Source organism: Centropristis striata, chromosome 22 (assembly GCF_030273125.1).
Source record: "Centropristis striata isolate RG_2023a ecotype Rhode Island chromosome 22, C.striata_1.0, whole genome shotgun sequence".
Taxonomy (NCBI): Eukaryota; Metazoa; Chordata; class Actinopteri; order Perciformes; family Serranidae; genus Centropristis; species Centropristis striata.
This window is the reverse complement of record NC_081538.1, coordinates 18,800,661-18,822,933: the sequence shown is the minus strand read 5'-3', so window position 1 is coordinate 18,822,933 and position 22,273 is coordinate 18,800,661. Positions and strand designations below refer to the sequence as shown.

Genomic DNA, 22,273 nt, shown 5'->3' with positions numbered 1-22,273 from the left:
AGAAGACCCTATTTTCAGGGCATTCTCGGGGATCAAACAATATATATTTTGTATATATATACACACATATATATATATATATATATACACACACACACATATATATATATATATATATATATATACACACACACACACACATATATATATATATGTCTCCATATCTGATGTTTTTGAATGGCTCTGATTTTTTTTTTTTGTGAGGAGACTTGTTACAATGGTCTGAACCTTTACAGCTTATGATCCCTCAAAACATGGTTTGAGTGTGCAGTTTTCCCCTCTCAGACTACTAAATATTTGCAGAAGCCCTGTAGGGGGCACTGTGTACCATAAAGAAACCTGAAATCCTCCATTTGTTTTGAAGGACCCAAATAAAAATAACTACATGATAAACCTGATATAAGAAACTGATTTTAAAAGTTGTAGCAGGCTTATTCCTGCATGAAGCCTTCTGTGTTACCCCCCATTAACTTTCTGTGTGTGACTTTGTGATTACATTAAGCAAAGGAAAGACGACTTGTCCTCTATTAGTGGTGCTGCATCACAGTGTGCTTGACTAAATTTTTTCAGGGTCTATTGGATGCCACTCTGCATCAGACAGAGGGGCTTTTGTCCGATAAATCTCAACAAGCAACTAGCAAAATTGGAGTCACAAGAATGCTCAGTCTGTGGAGAGTTTCAGGCTGTGGGCTTGTGGGGGCTGCAAACTTTTCCATCTTGGCTGGACCATAATTCAAGTCAAATCATGATCTGAGCAGCAGGGTCCGGGGAAGTATAAGAGTATTCCAACGCAATATGGGGAGCTGGCACTGTTTGCTGCTGGTGTGCACACTGAGTTTAGTGCTAGCCTCTGGAGAGGCGACGAAAAATGATGATGACATCGACCTTGTCAGCTTCCTGAGAAGTATCTACCCTGGGCTGCCAGTGAGAGAAGAGCCGTTCATCATCAAAAAAGACTTTGAGATAAACTCCCTCAAGGAGCCGGCATGCCCTGAGGTCCTCTCAATCACAGAGCAAACCAAGGTAAAACCAGTCAATCAGGATACAAGCGGGGCTCCTGGACCGGTGGTGTTCACCAAAGATGGACAGATCAAGGGGATTACCGTGGACAAAGCCCATATATTCTATGGGATACCATATGCAGACCCCCCTGTTGGTGCTTACCGCTGGAAGCCCCCCAGACCTGTGAGTCCTCGGCCAGGGGTTTATGATGCTTCCTTCCCCAGGGCGTCATGCATGCAGGCTTGCAGCGGACCCATCACTGAGGAGTGTCCTCGAATAGTAAGGAACATATTAGCATGTTGTCATTATAATTCACTTGGATGCATTAACATGTTTGCATTTTTGGTATTTTGGCACAGAATGACTTACAGTGAGGACAATAGTTGGAAGTTTCACCTGCTAGATGACCAACATGAGTTGGGCTAAGAAGGCAGAAACGGACATAAGTGCTCTGAAAACAGTTGAAGTTTGGTTATATAAAAATGTATCGAAATCAAAGATATTGTCTTTGATAGTGGACAGAACTAATAAGCCATAAGTATTTTGGAGTGTGAGCTAAGCCATGGGTATATTACAAGAACTGCATTCTGTACTCCAAGATGGCGCCCATTCATTCCAATGAAAGTTGCACTTCCAGTGTATGCCACAATTATAGTGTTCTCTCCTTCTGGTTTGGTTCCACACTGAGCAGCTCAGGTCACATTCACTGTATCTTCTATTCTTGCAGTTCCATAAGGCAGGATTTCAAGAATACTGAGGTCATGAGTCCAACATGTGTTTAAAGCCGTGATTATTCTATTCAGATTTAAAGACCTAATGTAAAGGGAATGCTGAAACTTTTGTTTATTCTTTGTTGGCCTAAAATTAGTCGAATAGTATGTGAAACTATTTGTAAATGAGATTATTCTTAGCATTTCAATAATAAACATTCAAAATGTATTTTCAAGATATAACATTTTCTCAAAAATGTTACTCTATTCTCAACATTCCAAATTAAATGTACCTTTTTATTTTATAATCAACATTTCAACTTGATTATTGAGGTTGACTGAATTGTAAATTTTTACTTATTTTGGAAAAACAAAACAAAAACAAAAACAAAAACTTCCTCACAGATTTCTTCCTCATATTAAGTTTGGCTTCATTCTCAACTTTTAGACTTTAGGCAGTTATAGCTAACATGCCAATTAGCTACTGCTAGTTTGAGCCTGAAAGGCTGTGTTTATCCAGAATGCAACACTGTTAGCCTCCTCTTCTACCACTTCGCCAAGGTACTAAATGCTCCTTAGCTAAAATACTGAGTGCTTACACTTAATTTGTAACTTGGCATTCAAACCAGGGAATATTTGTACCCTGCCAGATTAGCAAATTACAACCAGAGCTAAATAAATCATCGAATTTGAACAAAAACTGACTATTTCCTCCAATGTCCCAAAAGGTCAGTGAGGACTGTCTCTACCTCAACATCTTTGTCCCTCTGGATGTGAACTTCAGCCGCCCTGTGGGGAGCCCACTGCCTGTCATGGTGTGGATCCATGGTGGGGATTTCATAGCTGGCTCTGCCTCCAAACCACTGTATGATGGACGCTTCATCAGTAACTTCACCCATACTATTGTTGTAAGCCTGGAGTACAGACTGGGTATGTATTGGGCCTCTTTCATTGTCATAACAATGGTTATTATTATGTATTAGCATAGGGAAAAACATTGTTATATATTAACTTATCTAACTGTACATGAATCTATGGGAATTTTATAATACACAAGAGCATTACTATAACAATTACCATATCTGTGTATTTACCATATTCTCTATAAATTGTACTGTATGTGCAGAGATAAAGGAGGGATGACCTTTAGTACTGGAGCTTGGTAAAGGCAACAATCAGGCATCTCATGGTAGACATTAGTCGAAATAATGGCGCATTTATTGTAGAGTGCATGTGTGTGTGTGTGTCTGTGTGCGTGAGACAGTATGAGGCCGGCTACTGTGTGCGTGTCATTATCTTAAATGGACGAGGCTGTTAGTAATTACTCAGCTTTCCTTCAGGACTGAACACAGGAGCAGAGATATGTGGATGGTAATTTGGAACTCAGAGGAAATGAATGTCTTGCTGGAGTCAATTATGTCTGATCATGTGGATTTTTACATGATTTAAGGTGCTTTTGGGTTCCTTGTGTCGGGCAAAGACCTTCACTCCTCAGCTGCAGGGAATTATGGTATCTTGGATCAGCAGGCAGCTCTTCTTTGGGTCCAACAGAACATTGCAGTGTTTGGAGGTGATCCTGGCAAGGCAAGCACACACACACAACACACAAAGATTACAGTAAAAATATGGAAAACTGTTTATAATTTTCTGACCTTAACGGAAAAACCCATCTTTTTCAACTGTGTTTTGTTCTATTCAAAATCTCACAAATCATTCCTCTTTCTTTTTTCCAGACAGCAATAGAAATGCACAAAACGGATAATTTTCCATCAAGTTAAATCATGTCACTCGGCTTTAAAACTAGCTTCCACAGGCCTTAGAATTAGAATGTGGCACTCAATGACATTTCTTGTAAATCAGAACCAACTATTACAACAACAACTACATTACTTACTCACTAAACATCATCATTTAATGTCACTAAATCTACAAATCGAAACATTCTCAAATTTCTGGAAATTTAGGGAACCTTTGAAAAAAACAGGTGGCAAATGGGGCATTTTTATGATTATGATATGAAGTGTTTTGCCTTTCTGGTTCAATATAATTTTGTTAAGTGCCCTTTGATGCTAATTGAGGTTATGCCCTTCTATGGCATGAGGATGGTTGTGGGTTTGCAGCATAGACTGTATATAAATAATGGACGTAGTCACCGTTACGTCACCCATTGGTTTGTGGACTGCCTGTTGGAAGCCTCGAGTTCAGCGTTACACTCGTCGCCATCTTGCGTCGCCATCATGTTTCCGATACGCGGAGCAGACCATAATTGGACTGTGGCGGAGCGCGAGGGATCTGACGACACTGACTACACGCATCTCTACACCGGCAACCCGACTGAGAGAAGCCGCTGCTAATTCATGTTAGCATTAACTGGAGCATTAACTGGGATGTTAGTTTTGGCTAGCAAAAAAACAAAAACAAAATGTATCTTTCTTACCTCAGAAAACTGAGCAGCGACTCCTTGGAGTGTCTGTTAGTCCAACCAAACGCTGAACAAGACATTTTACTGAACAAAACATTCAAATAAACTGTCATTAAGTGAAAATATAGTGTGAAAGGGTCAAAGTTATGAGACCAAACCGCTAAACGTCCTCTTTTCTATCTATATAACGTTATATATAACTTTATTGACACGTTGTCGTGGATACGCTCTGCTTCTCTCCTGGTGACGGCTCGCCTTGTCAGTGACCTGTCAATCAAAGCTAGAAACGCCCCAAATCATACGATTCTTTATCTTCTATTTTCTTCTAAATGGGGCCATTATTAGAACTATTGACATCAAATTGTCTTGAAGAAGATTTTTTTCTAGCGATTGAGACCATAATGTTGTCCCTGAAAAAATTTTCTGAGGTAATAAATCAAGTGAGAAGTTTTCAAATTTAGCACTGAAATGAATGGGCAGATTTCTTTTGCAGCCAAACTTAGCACCCCCTACTGGAATTTTCGGTGAATTGCAGGCTTTATGCACTTCCTGGTGGCTTCCATGCTCAGGCACGGAGATTGCCGCCTGGTTTGCAGCCACTCCCTATTTAAGATGGCTTGTTATTTAAAAAATAAATCTTGAAACGTTGCTAGTTAAACAATGTGCGGGAGTCTTTTAATTTTTGATCCATCCAACAAAGAGAAAATGGCAAAAAAACAAACTATTACTACTTTTGCTCACAAATCCATTACTGGCCTTAATGCCATGCCTTTGTGTTGTGTTTTTTGTCAGGTGACAATATTTGGGGAGAGTGCAGGTGCTCAGTCTGTGAGTCTTCATCTGATGATCCAGAGCAGCAAGCCTCTGTTTAAACAGGCTGTACTGCAAAGTCTGCCCTTCTCCATCCCCCTGAAGACCAGGTAGGGAACCATCGGCTGAGGGTTGACGCTGGTCACTGATTTGGGCCTGGCTGAAGTGACAAAATACAGTGGACTAAAAGAGCTGTAATAAGATTAAGTTTCCTTTTTTATCAGATGGAATCAGGGTGACGAGTGTTTTCTTGCTCTGTTGCTGTATTCAGATCTTACAGCGATGTTCCCAGCCTGTTTACAGCTGAACTGTAATTTTGTATTTCTGCATCTTTTTCCCAGACACGACGCCCTGAAGCTGGGAAAAGACTTTGCTAAACAGACCAACTGCTCTGTGAGCGACATCGTCTGCCTGCTGTCTCTCACTCCACAGGCCGTCCTGGCCGCCCAGATGAAAACAAGTAGGGCGCCGCGAACACCAGCCTACACTCACCAAATTTAGAGCAACGCTCAGGGCAGCCCACACAGTTACATAAGAAGGCAGGATATACTACGTTTACTGCGAAAGATGATGAAAAGCATTTTTTGTATGTTGAGCCGTGGTATATTGGAAAACAAAATCATGAAAACTGAGGAATAGTGGGCCTCTGAAGAGACAATTAGAGAGACTTTACTGGCTCACAGCACCAAATGACTGTAATATATCTGCAGAGTTGACAGGCTTATTGATCTGTATCACTGGCTCTGTGATTACGTCACTGTTTTCTGCCTGTCTGAACTCACTTTCACGTCCACAAATCTGGAATAAAAATATCTCAGTAACAAAACATTTCAGCTCCGATAGCTCAAGAAAAGTGTTAAGTGACCCCTTTTCACTCACAAGTTGTTAAATACCCTCCATTGGAAATGGACATACAAGGTCCCATTTGGCATCTGTATAAAACAAACTAGGCTTTCAATGCACACCCATGCACGATATTATTTGATTTTATAAAAAAAGAGCACAAAGGTCCGTTTCAGCCATGTTGGAGGGGTGATGGATGGGTCAAACAAGTCAAAGTTATTTTAAGTTGTTAACCTGTAAGTTACCATCCATCTGTAGGTGTGTCATGTTCAACATCACCTTTGCAAGTGCATCTTAGTTAAGAACATAAATAGTTATTTTAACCCAAACCCTTTTTTCCTAACCATAACAAAGTAGTTTTGGTGCCTAAACTTCACAACTCCTGTAAACACAGAATTTTATTTTGAAAAGCCACCATGCATGTAACAAGTGTAAACTGACATGTCTAAAACTGAACTTTTTTTAGGTTCCAAGATTGTGAACCCATTCAGGTTCCTGGAGGTTTTTGAGACGTGGGGTCCGCATATCGATGGGGAGTTAATAAAAGAGCAAGCTGTCACTGCCTTCCAGAAGGGCCACTGGCAAAAAGAGAAGTCAGTGCTGCTGGGTAAGACACACACACACACACACACACACACACACACACAAACAAGCATACAGTATTAGAAAATTACTAAAAAAAGCTGCTAATGGATTCTAATGCCACATTTCCTCTGCATGGTATGGCACATTTGTACTCAACTAAACCAGCTCTTTTTTAGTTTTCGGTTAGCAAAAGTTGTTGATAGTACAACTACCTGGTACAACATGGGAACACCTCCACAAACTTGCTATTTCTGAATAGCCATGGCTTCCGTCAATAGTGACTGCAATTTTAGAAATATGGCACCAAATTGATGCTGTACATTACACTGTGCAATATAAAAGATGCTGAAGTTTCATTGTTTGGTAGCGAGTGTTGTCTTGAAGATGATGTGCTATCTGGGTACTATCTGGAAAGCAGAAATAGAGAAAAAGTTCCAGTTTCAAAACACAGCCTGAGTACATTTTTTTAAGTACTTCGAGCTGTATATACTTTGTACAATAATATTTGACATACAAAACCACCAGTGAGCTTATAATAATATGATACATTTGTCAGCCATGGCAAATAAAAAGAATAACAGCTTTTACAAAGGCTGGGAGCACTGGGACTACGTGAGAGCAGGCATCAACTGAAATATTGAATAAATATTTCATTACATTACATTACATGTCATTTAACTGACGCTTTTGTCCAAAGCGACTTATAATAAGTGCATTCAACCTGAGGGTACTAGCCTCAGACCACAGGAATCAAGTAAGTACAGAACTTTTTTTTAGGTTTTTTAGGTGACCATGACTTAACTAAGGTATTGTTGGAAGAGATAGGTCTTCAGCCTGCGGCGGAAGATGTCCAGGCTGTCTGAGGTCCTGATGTCGGTGCGGAGCTCATTCCACCATTTGGGTGCCAGGACAGAGAAAAGTCTGGAGGAGGTTTTGAGGCGAGTTGACCCACGCAGGGTGGGGGTTGCCAGCTGTTCGGCTGATGCAGAGCGTAGAGGACGAGCAGGAGTGTAGTGTTTGACCAGATTTTGGATGTAAGTAGGACCTGAACCATTAGCAGCAGAGTAGACCAGAGCTAGAGTCTTGAAGCATATCCATGCAGCTGCTGGTAACCAGTGAAGGGAGGGAGGAGGGGTGTTGTGTGTGAAAATTTGGGAAGATTGAAGACCAATCGAGCAGCTGCTTTCTGGATGAGTTGCAGAGGTTGGATGACTTCGGGAGTGAGATGACCAGCGCCTGGACCAGGACCTGAGCTGCCTTCTGAGTGAGAAACGGGCGGATTCTCCTGATGTTATGCAGCAAGAATCTGCAGGATCTGGTGGTAGCAGTGATGTTTGCATTGAGGGACAGTTGGTTGTCGAGAGTCATGGTTTTTAGCGGTACTTTGATACAATAAGTATGAGGCCACGCTTTTTAGGAGTACTTTTATACAATAAGTACATTTAGCTGAAAATGTGCTTTTACTTAACTAACATTTTGAATATAGGAACTTTAGTGGTATTTCTACGTTTACTACAGTAAAATTTCTATATTACTTCCATCACTGCCCAAATGGACATCGTGCAAACTGATTGTCTAGATTTGGACATAAAGTCTAGAATTTAGCCATTTGCATTGCTTAGCATGGGACGGGAACTCTATGAATCCACCAAAAACGTACAAACTCCCAAAAAAACAAAGGCATGCATTAAATACTTCAATGTTAAAAAAAATAAAAAATAAAAAACACTACAACAACCATTAGATATTCTAGAATTGAATCTGCAAAAAATAAAATGACTTCATCTTAATGTTTGATTCGTCACAAATTACTAGTTATGTCAGTTCTTTCTGGCATTAATACAATTCAAGAGTAGCCTCTGGCCAGTCTGGATAGTCTTTGAGGTGTAAGCTTTCAGGTGGATTCTCTTTGGTTCTTGTTACAACACAGTTTATTCCCAAGATCATAACAAAGCTGAAGGCAATGTACATGCTTTCTAAGAAACTAAGCAGCTGAGTGAATCAAGGTGAAAGCTGAAACCTAATTACTTGGTGTAAAATAGCCCACGGTCATAACAGGAAGTAAACAATGATTTTTACATCCAATGACAACCAGACAATAGTAAGCTTATGCAAATGAGTAACGGGAAAGCTACAGTCAGCATAGAAGACTGTTTGTTTGCATGGACTGAGGCTGTTTTCCATCCTATAGGTACAACCTCAGAGGAGGGGGTGATCTTTGCATATGGTGTCTTCAACAAGCCGGTCTCTGCAGTTGAGAGCACTGTGTACATCACAGCCATCTTTAAACAACATGCACTGCGGATCCTGCACAAGTACCTGCCCCTCTACAGAGACGCTGACCGCAGAGATATGCTTGCTCAAGTAAGAGGAGCTCAGTTCACAGTCTTTTCATTTTCAGCATTTTAGCTGGTTCATAGTCTGAACTTTAGATATAGTCACACCAAAGAACAATTTTAGGTCAGTTGTAGGTCAGTTGGTTGGTCAGTCCACTACTTTGGCTCCAGTGAACTATCTCAGTAACTACTGGATAAATGGCCATAACATATGTGATATTTTGTACGGAATTTGGTGACTCCGTCTTTTCTTCTATGAGGTAAACATGTCAATTTGTCATTTGTTATGGCATTTTAGTTTTTTTCTGTCAAATAGTTCAACAGAACAGATTGGATATTGAATTTGGTACAGATCTCTATGGTTCCACTGCAAAAAAGGCGTGTCTAAAAACAGGATAAAAATACTAAATCTGAGGAAAATTATCTTGCTGCATGGACAGATTATTTCACTTGACAAGATTTCTTTAATTAAGATTATTAAATCTAGAAATAAGCATATTGTACGCTTAAAATAAGAAATTAACAACAAGATAAATTATTTAACACTTCTAAATCTAAAGTTTTTTTTTTATCTTGGTAAGAAACAAATAATTTGCAGGTCACTCTGCTCGGGCCAGTTCATTGCTGATTGCAGCTTTAATTTATCTTGTTTTATGAGTTAATTTTAAATTGTCAAGTTTCCATGCAGCAAGATAATTTCCCTCAGATGTATGTTTTTATCTTGTTTATGCAGTTCCTTGACTTTGTAAACAATGAATGCCATCATTGGTGATACATTTTCTCTGACATTACCATGAGGTCAACATCCTGTTTTTGACCATTGCAAAACCAAAAACACCAGCCCCAGCTGAATGTTGTCTTTACTGCTAATTAACTAATGTTAGCATCCCAACATCCTGAACTAAGATGGGGAACATAGTAAAGTTTAAACCTTTGTTAATGTTATCATGATAGCCACAAACATTGTTGTCGACTCTTAGTCTTGTTTATCATTCAGTTTTATCACAATGTGTTGTGGACTATAGTTTTTATTATGGTCTTATTGGTTGATTTGGTTTTATGGAACCAGAAAATCATATTTAGATCAACCCAGCAGGGCCAGGTAATGCAAAGCAAACACATAGTCACTAGCTAACGCTAGGGCTAGCTAACTAGCTTGGTTAGCAGGATGCATCCATAATTAATGTTAACTGTGATGTTATTTGGGATGCTAACTGGCTGGCCAAAAAGAGGCTGAAAACAAAATGCATTTAAAATGAACATTACAGCCAGCTCTTAAAGGGTTTTTAGTACAGCTGAACACACACATGAGATTTTTAGGTGACCAAAATAGATTTAACTTTCATGAACAGAAAACACACTGTGAAAGGATCAATGTTCTCAGACAAAAACACCCAAAACATGTTCAGTCCACAAGTCCACTTCTTTTATACAGTCTATAATTTGAAGTTTTTATCACTGTGAAAATACAGAGGTTGAATGGCCTGTAATGACATAGAAGGAGATGAAAAACCTCCAGTTCTCTCTCAGGCTTTGCAAGGTGCAAGGAGGTGGCCTCTGGGAGCTACAGGGGGTCAGGAGGTGATGCTCCTGGACATATTTAGTATTCAGTCACGGTTCACAGTGCAGTAGGGAGACAGTTACACCTGCAGCTTGTCCTTCTACTCACACACTTCCTGCATCTCTTCATAAAGGGAACTTCCCCAGAGTATCAGTGGGGTCAGCACAAATGTTACCTTGCTGTAAACAAGCACAGCTGATTTGTTAGCACACAGATAAAAACAGACATTAAAAAAATAACAGCAGCGATTGAAAACATGACCCTAAATATGATGCCTTCCAAAAAAGAAAACAAGAGACTAAAGGCTGATTGTCAAAAGTCGTAAGCAGCTATTTAAGCTTAGAGGCAATATGTTCTTTTCATCCAGAAATCATTCAGTTCATAGAAGACGCGGTTACTGAAGCGAGCTGATTTAGACCAGACTGAGGAAAATTGCATATAATTAATATTCTTCCATTTGGTGTGGCTTTGTCTCTTCATCATTAGCAATACAGTGACTGGCAGGAAACTGCCAACCAGTTTCCTGCGGGCTTAAATTTAGACAGTAACATCTAGTTTATGAGAAACTACTAATATGCAGTGCATCTCTCTAGAATAAATGCACTTTCTATGTCTTTTAGCGCTCACAGACTGACAAATTCAGACACAGTCAGACAGTCTCCCACACACACCCAACACACATCAACAACCACTCATCTGGTGGCTTTACATGGCGAGCGGTCACGCATGGATCGATGCCCCACCCAGACGGAGATCACTGTGTAACAAGGACTTGAAAAACAATTATTCTCTTTTGCTGCTGTGATTAATTTCTTGTGAAAGGTTTAGTCTCTTACCTTGTATAGAAGTTCAGCATTTTCACCATCATTCAGCATCACCTCCTACAGAGGGAGCTACGAATCCAGTTTTGACTGGAGTCTGCCTCCAAAACACACCACAGTTTTTCATTTCTCCTCCAAAATTGGTATGAGTGAAGCATGTGGACCAACCTTCGGGACTTGAGTTGCAGCCTAACTGCTCTAGAAGATGTACAGTGATAAAAAGGATCAGACGAGGTATCGTAGATGAAGTCCCACCTGTTGTGCATTTGTTCCATGCTAGGTGTACTTATAAACTTGCAACTATAAAGCCCAACTGACATATTGATTCAGTGTTTCCCACAGGATTTTATGTGACTCTACTTATACATTTATAAGTAAAATGCATCAATCTCGCACTTTGAGAGCTAAAGGAGAGCAAACACCTCACATAAAGATTCTATAATACGGTGTCTCCCAACTGTGAAAAATGTTATTATCCTACTGTCATTTTTAATTACTGTCAACATGCTTTTCACTAGGACATGGAGTAGCCAGCCAGTGTGGATAAATAGCTGTCTAGGGGGGCCTGGGGGCTCTTGTATATTTTATTTAAGGCATCTTATTTTGGCATGCTTCTTGTCAATTATGTTAACACACTGTGCTCTTATTTTGAAAGCTGCATGTGTTAAGCGACAGGAAGTTACTCAAAACAGTTAGTCACAGACGGCCTGGACAGGTTGATAGTATTTAGTTCGACGCACGCTCACGCATACGGAGCAGAATGTGAACTGATATAGACAGATAGGCACGTTTCTCTGTTTTGAAGCAGAGAAGTGGGCTGGGCAGCTCGGTACATTCAGTGTGCGTGTCAGTGTGTGAATGTGCATGTCTCGGAGGAGGACACTCTGCTGAGCAAAATAACTTTATATTATGAATCATGTAAAAATACTTTCAGTAGCTTAAAATGTGAAGTTAGCGCAGCACATGAGACTCTTTTTCTTCACCAAAGTTATTTTGTAAGAAACTTTCCTTCTGAGTTGAATTGGTGGTCAGTCAACTTGGAAAAAGTGTATTTTCATTGCATTCACTATATCGCTAATCTGTGAATTTTCCCCCTCTTAATTTGGACTTTGACATTTTCACATATAAAAACTGCACTTATCAATGAACAAAGAAGGACTCACTGTGAAAATACAGAGGTTGAATGGCTCGTGATGACAAGGCTACGCAAACCTCCAGCAGTTCTCTCTCAGGCTTTTCCTGCAAGGTGCAAGGAGGTGGCCTCTGGGAGCTCCAGGGGGTCAGGAGGTGATGCTCCTGGACATATTTAGTATTCAGTCACAGTTCATGCTGCAGTAGGGAGACTGTGACGTCCCTGCATCTCTTCATAAAGGGCACTTCTCCAGAGGACTAGGGGGTCAGCATAAATTTCCAGCGTCTGTCACAGAGGAGGCTGATGTGGAGAGCTCAGCGCTGTGCTTTTTGTAGCATTTATATGTTGGCAGTGTGTGTGCTTTTTTTGTTGTTGCATTAAACCCTTATCCCTGAACACATCCAAAACAACAGGACTAACGCGATCAACTCCTTTCAAATTGAATGCACCACTCACCCTTCATTGTGTTTCTTTCTTTAGAGTGACAAACACTTCTGTTTTTTTTTAAAATTATGGGTAATTCAAGTTATTGATAAGCTCATCAGCTGTAAAGCTTTCAGCAATATGAGATTTATTGAGTGATTCCACTGAAGATTTAGCCACCAATTCCAGACACTACTTGTTTTGAACTCATGAAGAGTTTCTGGTTCAGGCTGATTGTGTCCAAATTGTTTCATGTATCTCAGTTAGAACAACACATGATTTTGCTGGGTTTTGTTTAAAAAAAGGTGATACAAACTGTTGGAGGTTTTGGAGAAACTGATATGTAGGCCTTGTCCGTTATGCTGTTAGCGAGACGTAAGGTTCTATCTTGTTTGCCAGTGTGATAGCAACATTTCCTCAGAAAATCTATTTCAAATTACACCTGGAATATGTTTCTGGCCAACAATACAAAAGCTACATTGTAACTTGTATGTTAACCAGAGCACAAAGAGCAATGAGAAGTAGTGATGGGAATTTGGGCTCTTTTTAGTGATCCGGATCATTCGGCTCAGCTCATCAGAGCCGTTTTCAGCTCCCAAATGGCTCTTCATTTTACCACTTGTACCTTTTATAATTCAGCCAAATTTAGACCTGTTTTGACTTGTGATTTGCATTTGAACACATATATCACTTAAATTTCAATAAATTGTTATAGCCAATTGCATTTACAGTTGTAAAATCCCGTGTTACTCTCTAACTTGCCTGAGGAACCACTGTGCTACGCAAAGCAGATAGAAAATGCCTGTAAAAACCTAAGCATAGAAATTAAAAAGGACAGCTATTGATATTTTTTTATTCAAACACACACACCTAACAAAACAAGTAAAGTACTGAAAAAATATAAATTAAATACAGCACTCAAGTAAATGTGCTTTGTAAATGCCAACTACTGACAAAAAAAATCAAATTATTTTTGGTATAGAATAAAAATAATATTAAATAAACATTATAAAAATAAATATAATACAATGTGCAAAACAGCAGCATCCAACAGTTTTAGGTGTCTCAGCGCTGCCACCCCCACCCCGCTAGGTGGTATGATCCTTGTCGTAGTCAGCGTCCGCAGCACCCACAGATACTTTTTCTAACGAGAAAAGTTCAAAAAAGAAAGAAAAAAAAAGAAAGAACTATGACTCGCTGACGGACGTGAGCCGGCTAGTTCACAACCGACACATCACTAATGAGAAGACGAATTATACTTTGTGCAAAAAGGAAGCATATGACAGAATATAATCACGAGCAATAGACCCCGTATCACAATACGTCACTCTAGTGTCACTTAGACTGCGTATGCACGTCGGCTGCAGACGGAATCAGAAGTAGGCTTGAATACACGGGAAAACTTTAATCCCAGGAAGAGTTGTAATCTGTTTTGAACATGTTGTGTTGTGCGGTGGGCTGCCCAAACCAAAAAGGTACTGATAAAAAAATAATTTTAAACGTAAACATCACATTATTATTTTATACATTTAAATATACATTTTTTAAACTTGCCTTTCCCCAAGTGACAAGCTGTTATAATATCAGGACAGCATTTAGACAGTAAAATAAAGAAAAAGTCAGTCGTCATCCCTCTACTACAGTATTAAACTTTGGTAATGCAATTAAGTTGACGGTAACTGAGCAAAGTCTATCCTCTAAGAGGACAACTGGAAAATGTGGAAAAAAGTTTGTAGAATTTATCTTAAAGGGATATTTTGGATGTTTTGAAGTGTGGTTGTCCATAGTATTAGCTACAGTAGGTGGTGGTCTGCATGTTAGGAGTACCAGCACGCAGGTGAAGCAATGAACTGCTGTGGATGGGGACAACAGCTGAATTTATTTAAGCCACATTAAAAAAAACACAGTCTGTGTAAGTGTGAGCTATATTTAGAGCCACCACAGACTCCACAGTAATTTTACCTTGCAGAGCAGGGAAGTTCCTAATTTACCACTCGCTCGAATGGTTAACGTAACTGTATCAAAATCAAAATTTCACATTAACTACTAATATAAATGATCATGTTATGCTTCCAATTAATTAAATGGTGTGAAACTAAAGTCTAACTTCTTATATTTCGAACCGTATATTGTTTCAACTGTTTACGTCAGCTTCAGGTTTACCAGAGTCGGCTAAAGGACGCTAACGCCGTGTGCTATCTGTATCCTACATCAGACACTTGGATCTCCTCGCTGTAAAACAACGGGGGCTGCTTTTCGGGGGAACTTGGATGTTTCTTGGTAGGCCAAATAAATAACATCGTTATCAACACACCTGGACCGTACTTCTGTCCTTCACAATAAAATAGTGCAGTAAAAATACAGATGTACTTTTAAGATCGTTTAAGAGTGTTGCCCAATCGTTCTTATTGCTTCCTCTCATCAGAGTTACTTTCCTATTGTAATTAGACATGTAAATCTCCATGTACATAAATTAAATTTCACATGTAGATTGTTAAATATGTATAAATCAATTATACCCACACTGGTGGTGGCGATCTTATTCGAAATGACCGTGAAAACACCGGAAAGTGCAGCTTTGCAGATGTGTCCGATTTGGGATACAGTCTCTATAGTTTGTTTGTGTTGTTGTTTGACTTTGGAGAATTCGAAGCACCACTTCAAACACGAAAGGTGCTGCCACTGTCCACAGGAGAACTGCTCACACTGGATACCAGTAACTGCTGATGTACTGCTTTATGCTTTATGTACATAAATATTTATGTTGGTATGGGTTAGAAAAAGATCATGGTTTCACTTCTTCGAACTGTTGGGCCATCAAACAATGACATGGTACTGTCCAAAGCTGTACATTGCTTCTGTGTCAGTACTCCTGCATGCTTCTCTTAGCTGGCAGCCTGCGGACTGCAATCTGCTGTAGGTAATACACTGACTGTGGTTAAGTACCTCATACAACCACACAAGGCATTACATTCTGCATTGCTATGTTTAGCCTTTAAAATGGGCGATGCATCATGCTTAATTTGGTCAAAAAAGACAGTAGCTGTTAAAGCTGGAAATATTTGAGAATGATACTTGTTTTATTTTATGCTCTTCAACTGAGGTGGAGCATTGCTTGTTTGTTGTTCTAGTTTATGCTAAACTTTATCTGCTAATTCATGGTGGAAAAAAACGGATTAGGTGCACGGCCCTTATAGGTTAGCCAAATGTTGAAACTGCAAACATTAATCACACGTATTGCAATTCAAAAACTACATGACTATGTTTCAGTGGTAGATTTTCTTTTTATACAGCCATCCTCTTGAGACCTGTGACTAAAATGTGTTTGTATTTGCCTCAGAAATGAAGTGCTTTGTGATACACCTGCTGCATTAAGCAGAATTACAAACAGTTTAACCGTTATGTTAACAGATTTAACAGTTGAGATCATTTTTTCTCCACCTCCGCCTACCATGAGGAGGTGGAAAAAAAATATAGTGGAGGGGCAAACTAAGAGAAGAAGGTGGTTGAAAAGATGCAAGGATGAAAGACATACAAGGAAAAGTAAAGGGGAGGACATTATTTCCAGAGCACTATACTTGAACATAATATATTATATAACTTGTTTTTTTTACCTGTGCTTGTACCCACTTGCGTGTGTGTGTGTGTGTGTGTGTGTGTGTGTGTGTGTGTGTAGAACTTTTTTTGGGAAGTGAGAACATTTTTTGGGTAAGTGAGGACATTTCTAGGACGTGAGGACATTTTTTGGGAAGTGAGGACATTTTTTGAGAAGTGAGGACATTTTTTGGGAAGTGAGAACATTTTTTTGGGAAGTGAGGACGTTTCTGGTAAGTGAGGACATTTTTGGGAAGCGAGGACATTTTTGGGAAGTGAGGACATTTTTTAAGAAGTGAGAACATTTTTTTTGGGAATATAGTGGAGGGGCAAACTAAGAGAAGAAGGTGGTTGAAAAGATGCAAGGATGAAAGACATACAAGGAAAAGTAAAGGGGAGGACATTATTTCCAGAGCACTATACTTGAACATAATATATTATATAACTTGTTTTTTTTACCTGTGCTTGTACCCACTTGCGTGTGTGTGTGTGTGTGTGTGTGTGTGTGTGTGTGTAGAACTTTTTTTGGGAAGTGAGAACATTTTTTGGGTAAGTGAGGACATTTCTAGGACGTGAGGACATTTTTTGGGAAGTGAGGACATTTTTTGAGAAGTGAGGACATTTTTTGGGAAGTGAGAACATTTTTTTGGGAAGTGAGGACGTTTCTGGTAAGTGAGGACATTTTTGGGAAGCGAGGACATTTTTGGGAAGTGAGGACATTTTTTAAGAAGTGAGAACATTTTTTTTGGGAATATAGTGGAGGGGCAAACTAAGAGAAGAAGGTGGTTGAAAAGATGCAAGGATGAAAGACATACAAGGAAAAGTAAAGGGGAGGACATTATTTCCAGAGCACTATACTTGAACATAGTATATTATATAACTTGTTTTTTTTACCTGTGCTTGTACCCACTTGAGTGTGTGTGTGTGTGTGTGTGTGTGTGTGGGGGGGGGGGGGGGGGGGGGGGGGGAGTGAGGACATTTTTGGGAAGTGAGGACATTTTTTGGGAAGTGAGAACATTTTTGGGAAGTGAGGTCATTTTTTGGGGAAGTGAGGACATTTTTTGAGAAGTGAGGACATTTTTTTGAGAAGTGAGGACCTTTCAGCTGTTCTCACTTCTTCAAAGGCCTGTTAAGTGGAAGTGTGGCCCAACTCCCCCACAACCCCCCTTCAATTGACTACAGTTCTGTTCATGGCAGAAGATGAAACACCTCTGCCTCCTTCAGAAGAGAAACGTCCCTGGCTCAGCATCCACACAGTTGAAATATTTTCACTGCCCACTTTGTCAGCCCAAAACAAAGAACATCTCCACCTTCAAGAATATCCACATTGAATCTGAGAAAACATGTGATGGTAATACATTCACTTCATAAATTGCATCTAATGAAGTTACTCACTACTTGAGTAGTGGCATTTTTGTATACACTATATAACTTCAGCCCAGATTTTCTACTCGCAGGCAGTTTGTCATATATGTGTTGGTGCCATTACTCTAGTCACCACTGGACTGGAAATGTGTGTGTTAGGATAAGAAGTGAATCTGAGTGTGTGCATGCCTGTCCATCAGCTTGCTACAGCCAGTCTGTTTGTTTTCAGGTGTCAGATGTGGGGCTGTGTGGGCGCAGGTTGCATGCTGCTGAAAAAGACACACTGGTTTCCAGGTAACAGGCAGAAGAAGACAGGCTACCTTCATTTTCTTTTTGCTTCCTTTTAGCTGAGAGGGAACAATAGTTTGTGCTGCGCTGCTTGCAGCCCGTCTCTTTGGAGATGTCACGCTAATTAGTGATATTCATTTTCTTTTCTACACAAACACTGCAGAAACCAAAAGGTACACTGTATAACCTTCAGCAATGCTGAACCGCTCTCCAACTTGCAAAGTGGCTTATTTATGCTTTATTTTTCAGGTTTCATGGTGAACACATAATAGCTGAACACATTGCTGTTTAGTTGTCGACCAGCACATGCAATATTCTAACAGCCATGGCTCAAGCTCCTAGACCTGTGCAGCACCAAAATGTAATACAGTGTGGTTTGTTATACTATAACATTATAAGCAAATAGACAACTGAGGATATGTAGCCTCCCTCAACAAAGCTACAACAATTCTGAAATAAGAGACATTTATAAAAGAATAAAATATAATAAAAATTACTTTAATGTAAATCCCATAATAAGAGTGACACAGGAATAGTAAAATCCTTACATGACAGACACAAAGAAATGAGTCACTGTGGTCATGAGTGGGAGGTTTTGTGTGCTCTTCTTTTAAGATTGGGAAAAGGGAAAGGGTATGAGATATCAGGGAAAGAAGAGATGGATTTGTAAAAGGAACAGCTCAAGAGAAGGACATCCTATATAATCCATTATCAATTCTGATGTGCTATGACAGATGTTGTCACATCTGTCTATAAAATGCAGACAGGCATATGAGGCCTAAATAAGCCTCCTATTTGGACACGAGCAGCTCAGTGTGAAACTGCTAATATGGTAGTGACCACTTTAGTTTAGCATGTTAGCACGCTAACATAGAGCAATTAACACAAAACACACTGAGGCCGATGGGTGTGTCGTTTGTTTCAGGTATTTGGTCATAAACCAAAGTATTGGACCTGATGATGGCACTAGTTGAGAAGGTTTCAAGGTGAAGCTGGAGGCTCGCAGGGGGGCTGGAGCCGATCCCAGCTAACATTGGGTGAGTGGTGGGTTCAGCCTGGACAGGTTACCGGACTATCACAGGACATACCATTAGAATTCAATCCTGCAGGGATATCTCTTCAAAATTTTGAACATGAACACCTGTACAAACTTGTTTTTGAGATATAGAAGTCTGGACTATGTTGTGGACCATATTAAATATGGAAGTAGTCTCTATGATGTCACCCATAGGTTTCTGAGAACCTGGTCTCACAGGAATCCATGAAATAGTCACGGATTCGCTTAACTCAAAATCCGTGGAATAGCCACGGAATAACTCAAATTTCCGTGAAACTGACACGGATTTCGCTACAATGCAAGTTAATGACAGTCATATCCCGTGGCTATTCCATGGACATTTTTTTCCGATTGGTTTGTTCCAAGTCACGTGACTTTTAAGGTTCCGGCGGTCAGAACAAAAACATGGCGGACAGTTCTCTCATTTTTAGTGAAAAAAATCAATATTATGACTTAGTTTCTGCATAAAAATCGATTTTGATCACATTTTTAGCGAGAAATATATGTTTTATTTTCTAAATATTCACTCAGTGAATGTACATAATCACTTTGTATGTTGGAATAGCCACGAGATATGACTGTCATAAACTTGCATTGTAGCGAAATCCGTGTCAGTTTCACGGAAATTTGAGTGATTCGGTGGCTATTCCACGGATTTCGAGTCAAGCAAATCCGTGGCTATTTCACGGATTCCTGTGAGACCATGTCGGTTTCTGAAGAGCCAAAATGAAGCTTAACATGGGTGGCTCTGGTTGTCACCATCTTGCTTGATTCCTCCTAACTCCTGGCAAAACCCAAAATTGGGCAAAGAGGCAGAGAGTGGGTGAGCTGATGAATGGAGCTGGGTTGCTGAAACACACCACCTGTGGCTTTTACCACCTGTCACTCAAAGCAGCCACATCATTAATTATGCATCATTTCAGCCTTAATATAATTTAAATTGAGATTTTAACTTAACTGGCTTAATTTATCAGATCTTACACTTAATCACTTAATCTGGACCAAACTGAGGGGTGCCATGCCATTGTTCCAACTAGACCCAATAGTTCTAAACAGCGATCTTTTTCTAACCCTAAGCAAGTGTTTTTTCTGCCTAAATCTAACCATTACTTAAAGCAGGGTTGTCTATTGGGTTGTCTGACCCATTTATATTGGACCAATGTGATGTTGGAACAATGTGCAGGTCCACTGACCTAGGTTTAGGTAAAAAAAAAACTTCCTAGTAAGGCGTTACAAAAGACAGTTTAAACAGTAAATAAATGTACGTAAATGCTGAAAGTGAAGCAGTTACAAGGGTTACGTAAACAACATAAGTTACGTTAACAATGTAAGTTACGTTAACAACATAAGTTGCATTAACAACATAAGTTACATTAACAACATAAGTTACGTAAACAACAAAAGATGCGTAAAAAGTAATTTACTTTTGTTCACACGGGACACAAACCCTGTTCTCCTGGCCGAAAGTCTGCAGCTGGTTATATATATATATATATATATATATATATCTGATGTCTGACCGGCTGCCTCTCTTTTTTCCCTCTCCTTAGATCGTCACCGACTACGTCTTTCTGTGTCCATCCAGGAGGTCGGCGCGTGCTGGCACAGCAGCAGGCAGCGAGGTGTGGATGTACGTGTTTGACCATGTGGCTTCAGACCATCGTATATGGTCAGGTCTGAAATTCTGCTACAAGCATGTCTGCCATGGTGCCGAGCTGCCCTTTCTCTTTGACTCTGCTTCTGTGGCCAACTTCACCCTGTCAGTTCCCGAGAAGCTGCTGTCCAATCGAATGCTTTGCTACTGGGGAGCCTTTGCCCACACTGGTGACCCTTCCTTGCGGGCACAACAGACAACTTTCTGCCGGGAGCAGCGTCTGCCTGTTTGGCCGCGCTATTCCGACACCAGCAGCTGGCTGGTCATGAACCTTACAGTGCGTTCACATGCACAAGTGGGAACCAGGGACCATATATGCGACTTCTGGGACCATCTGGGTATCTATTAGTGCGGAAAGGCTGGGCAGGAAGGGTTTTGGGTTCCTTTGAATTGAAATAGTATCAATGCATGCTGTTCTCTTTGTTCCTGATAATGTAAACTCAGTCACAATATTTTAATCGCTACAAAGCAGCAATTACTTAAATAAATCGTCAGCTTTTAGAAAGGAAATGCAATTTCTATCTCTCTAGCAACAAAGCTAGCAGTGCACATCAACTTTTCAAACTTACAAGAATGATCAGCATTCTGTCATCATCTATTGATCGCCAGTAGGAATTGAATCTCTGGCCAAAGTCCCACTGTTATCCCTTTAACATGAAAAAGTATTTCCAGGTACATTAAGGTGAAGGTGAGTTTGCTTGTTAAAAAATATTTTAACCTCAGTAAAAAAAAATACTCTTATTGTAAGTTTTATGATGCAATATCATGAAAGTACAGAGACAAGGAAAACTGGACAGGGTTTGGGGGAAAATTACAGAAAGAACTGGAGTTTCAGTTTTGATATTTGTTCTTAGCTAGATAGCTGTGTACTAGCTGTTTTGAACACAATAAACCAAAAATGCAAAAGTATGGCAATAATGTGCCTCACATTAAACTTGAACACACCTTTAGAATGGACCCACCCTCAAAGCCTCAAAAGATGAGTTCTATGAGATAATAAATTGTCAGGTCAAAGCTAGACAAAAGGTGGTGGGACACTAGCTAAGAATAAAACCTTATTCATAGTGCTGTGAAAGGCTCTGGTCCCTGTTTCCAATATCAAATCAAAGTGTTGAAAAAGCTAATAATGTGATGTTTTTTTGTCATTTAAATACTTCTGTTAGCTGTACTTTGTACTTAAATTCATTGTTTGAAACAAGTACCAGTCTTCTTATTGCCTGTTTAAAAAAGTCTGCAATTGATATAATAAAGTTGTATTTTGATTTTCTTCCAGTTGTCCTATATTAAATTTACTTTTGGGGTTAATTTGTGTTTGAGAGTATGAGTAAACTTACTGTATTTGCGTTTACCTCACCGCTCTGACTTCATCTTAGCTAAGGCATACATAAGGCTTCCTGTCCAACATGGTCTCACAGGAATCCGTGAAATAGCCACGGATTTGCTAAACTCAAAATCCGTGGAATAGCCACCGAATCACTCAAATTTCCGTGAAACTGACTCGGATTTCGCTACAATGCAAGTTAATGACAGTCATATCCCGTGGCTATTCCAACATACAAAGTGATTATGTACATTCACTGAGTGAATATTTAGAAAATAAAACATATATTTCTTGCTAGAAATGTGATCAAAATCCATTTTTATGTAGAAACTAAGTCAAAATATTGTTT

At 39.7% G+C, this 22,273-nt stretch overlaps 1 protein-coding gene across 1 annotated transcript; it reads left to right on the top strand.

The window, feature by feature from the left end:
* Nucleotides 1-795: 795 nt before the first annotated feature.
* On the top strand, nucleotides 796-21,888 carry LOC131960791 (crystal protein). Its single transcript, XM_059326064.1, has 8 exons — nucleotides 796-1,281; nucleotides 2,441-2,642; nucleotides 3,163-3,296; nucleotides 4,927-5,054; nucleotides 5,286-5,404; nucleotides 6,254-6,394; nucleotides 8,564-8,736; nucleotides 20,500-21,888. Exons 1-8 carry the CDS (start codon nucleotides 796-798, stop codon nucleotides 20,950-20,952), a joined length of 1,836 nt encoding a protein of 611 aa, XP_059182047.1. The 3' UTR covers nucleotides 20,953-21,888.
* The last annotated feature ends 385 nt before the right edge of the window (nucleotides 21,889-22,273 follow it).

Coding starts and splice junctions, on each gene's coding strand:
- LOC131960791 (XM_059326064.1), top strand. CDS start 796: ATGGGGAGCTGGCACTGTTTGCTGCTGGTGTGCACACTGAGTTTAGTG. Junction 1,282..2,440: donor CTGAGGAGTGTCCTCGAATA/GTAAGGAACATA, acceptor ATGTCCCAAAAG/GTCAGTGAGGACTGTCTCTA. Junction 3,297..4,926: donor TTGGAGGTGATCCTGGCAAG/GCAAGCACACAC, acceptor GTTTTTTGTCAG/GTGACAATATTTGGGGAGAG.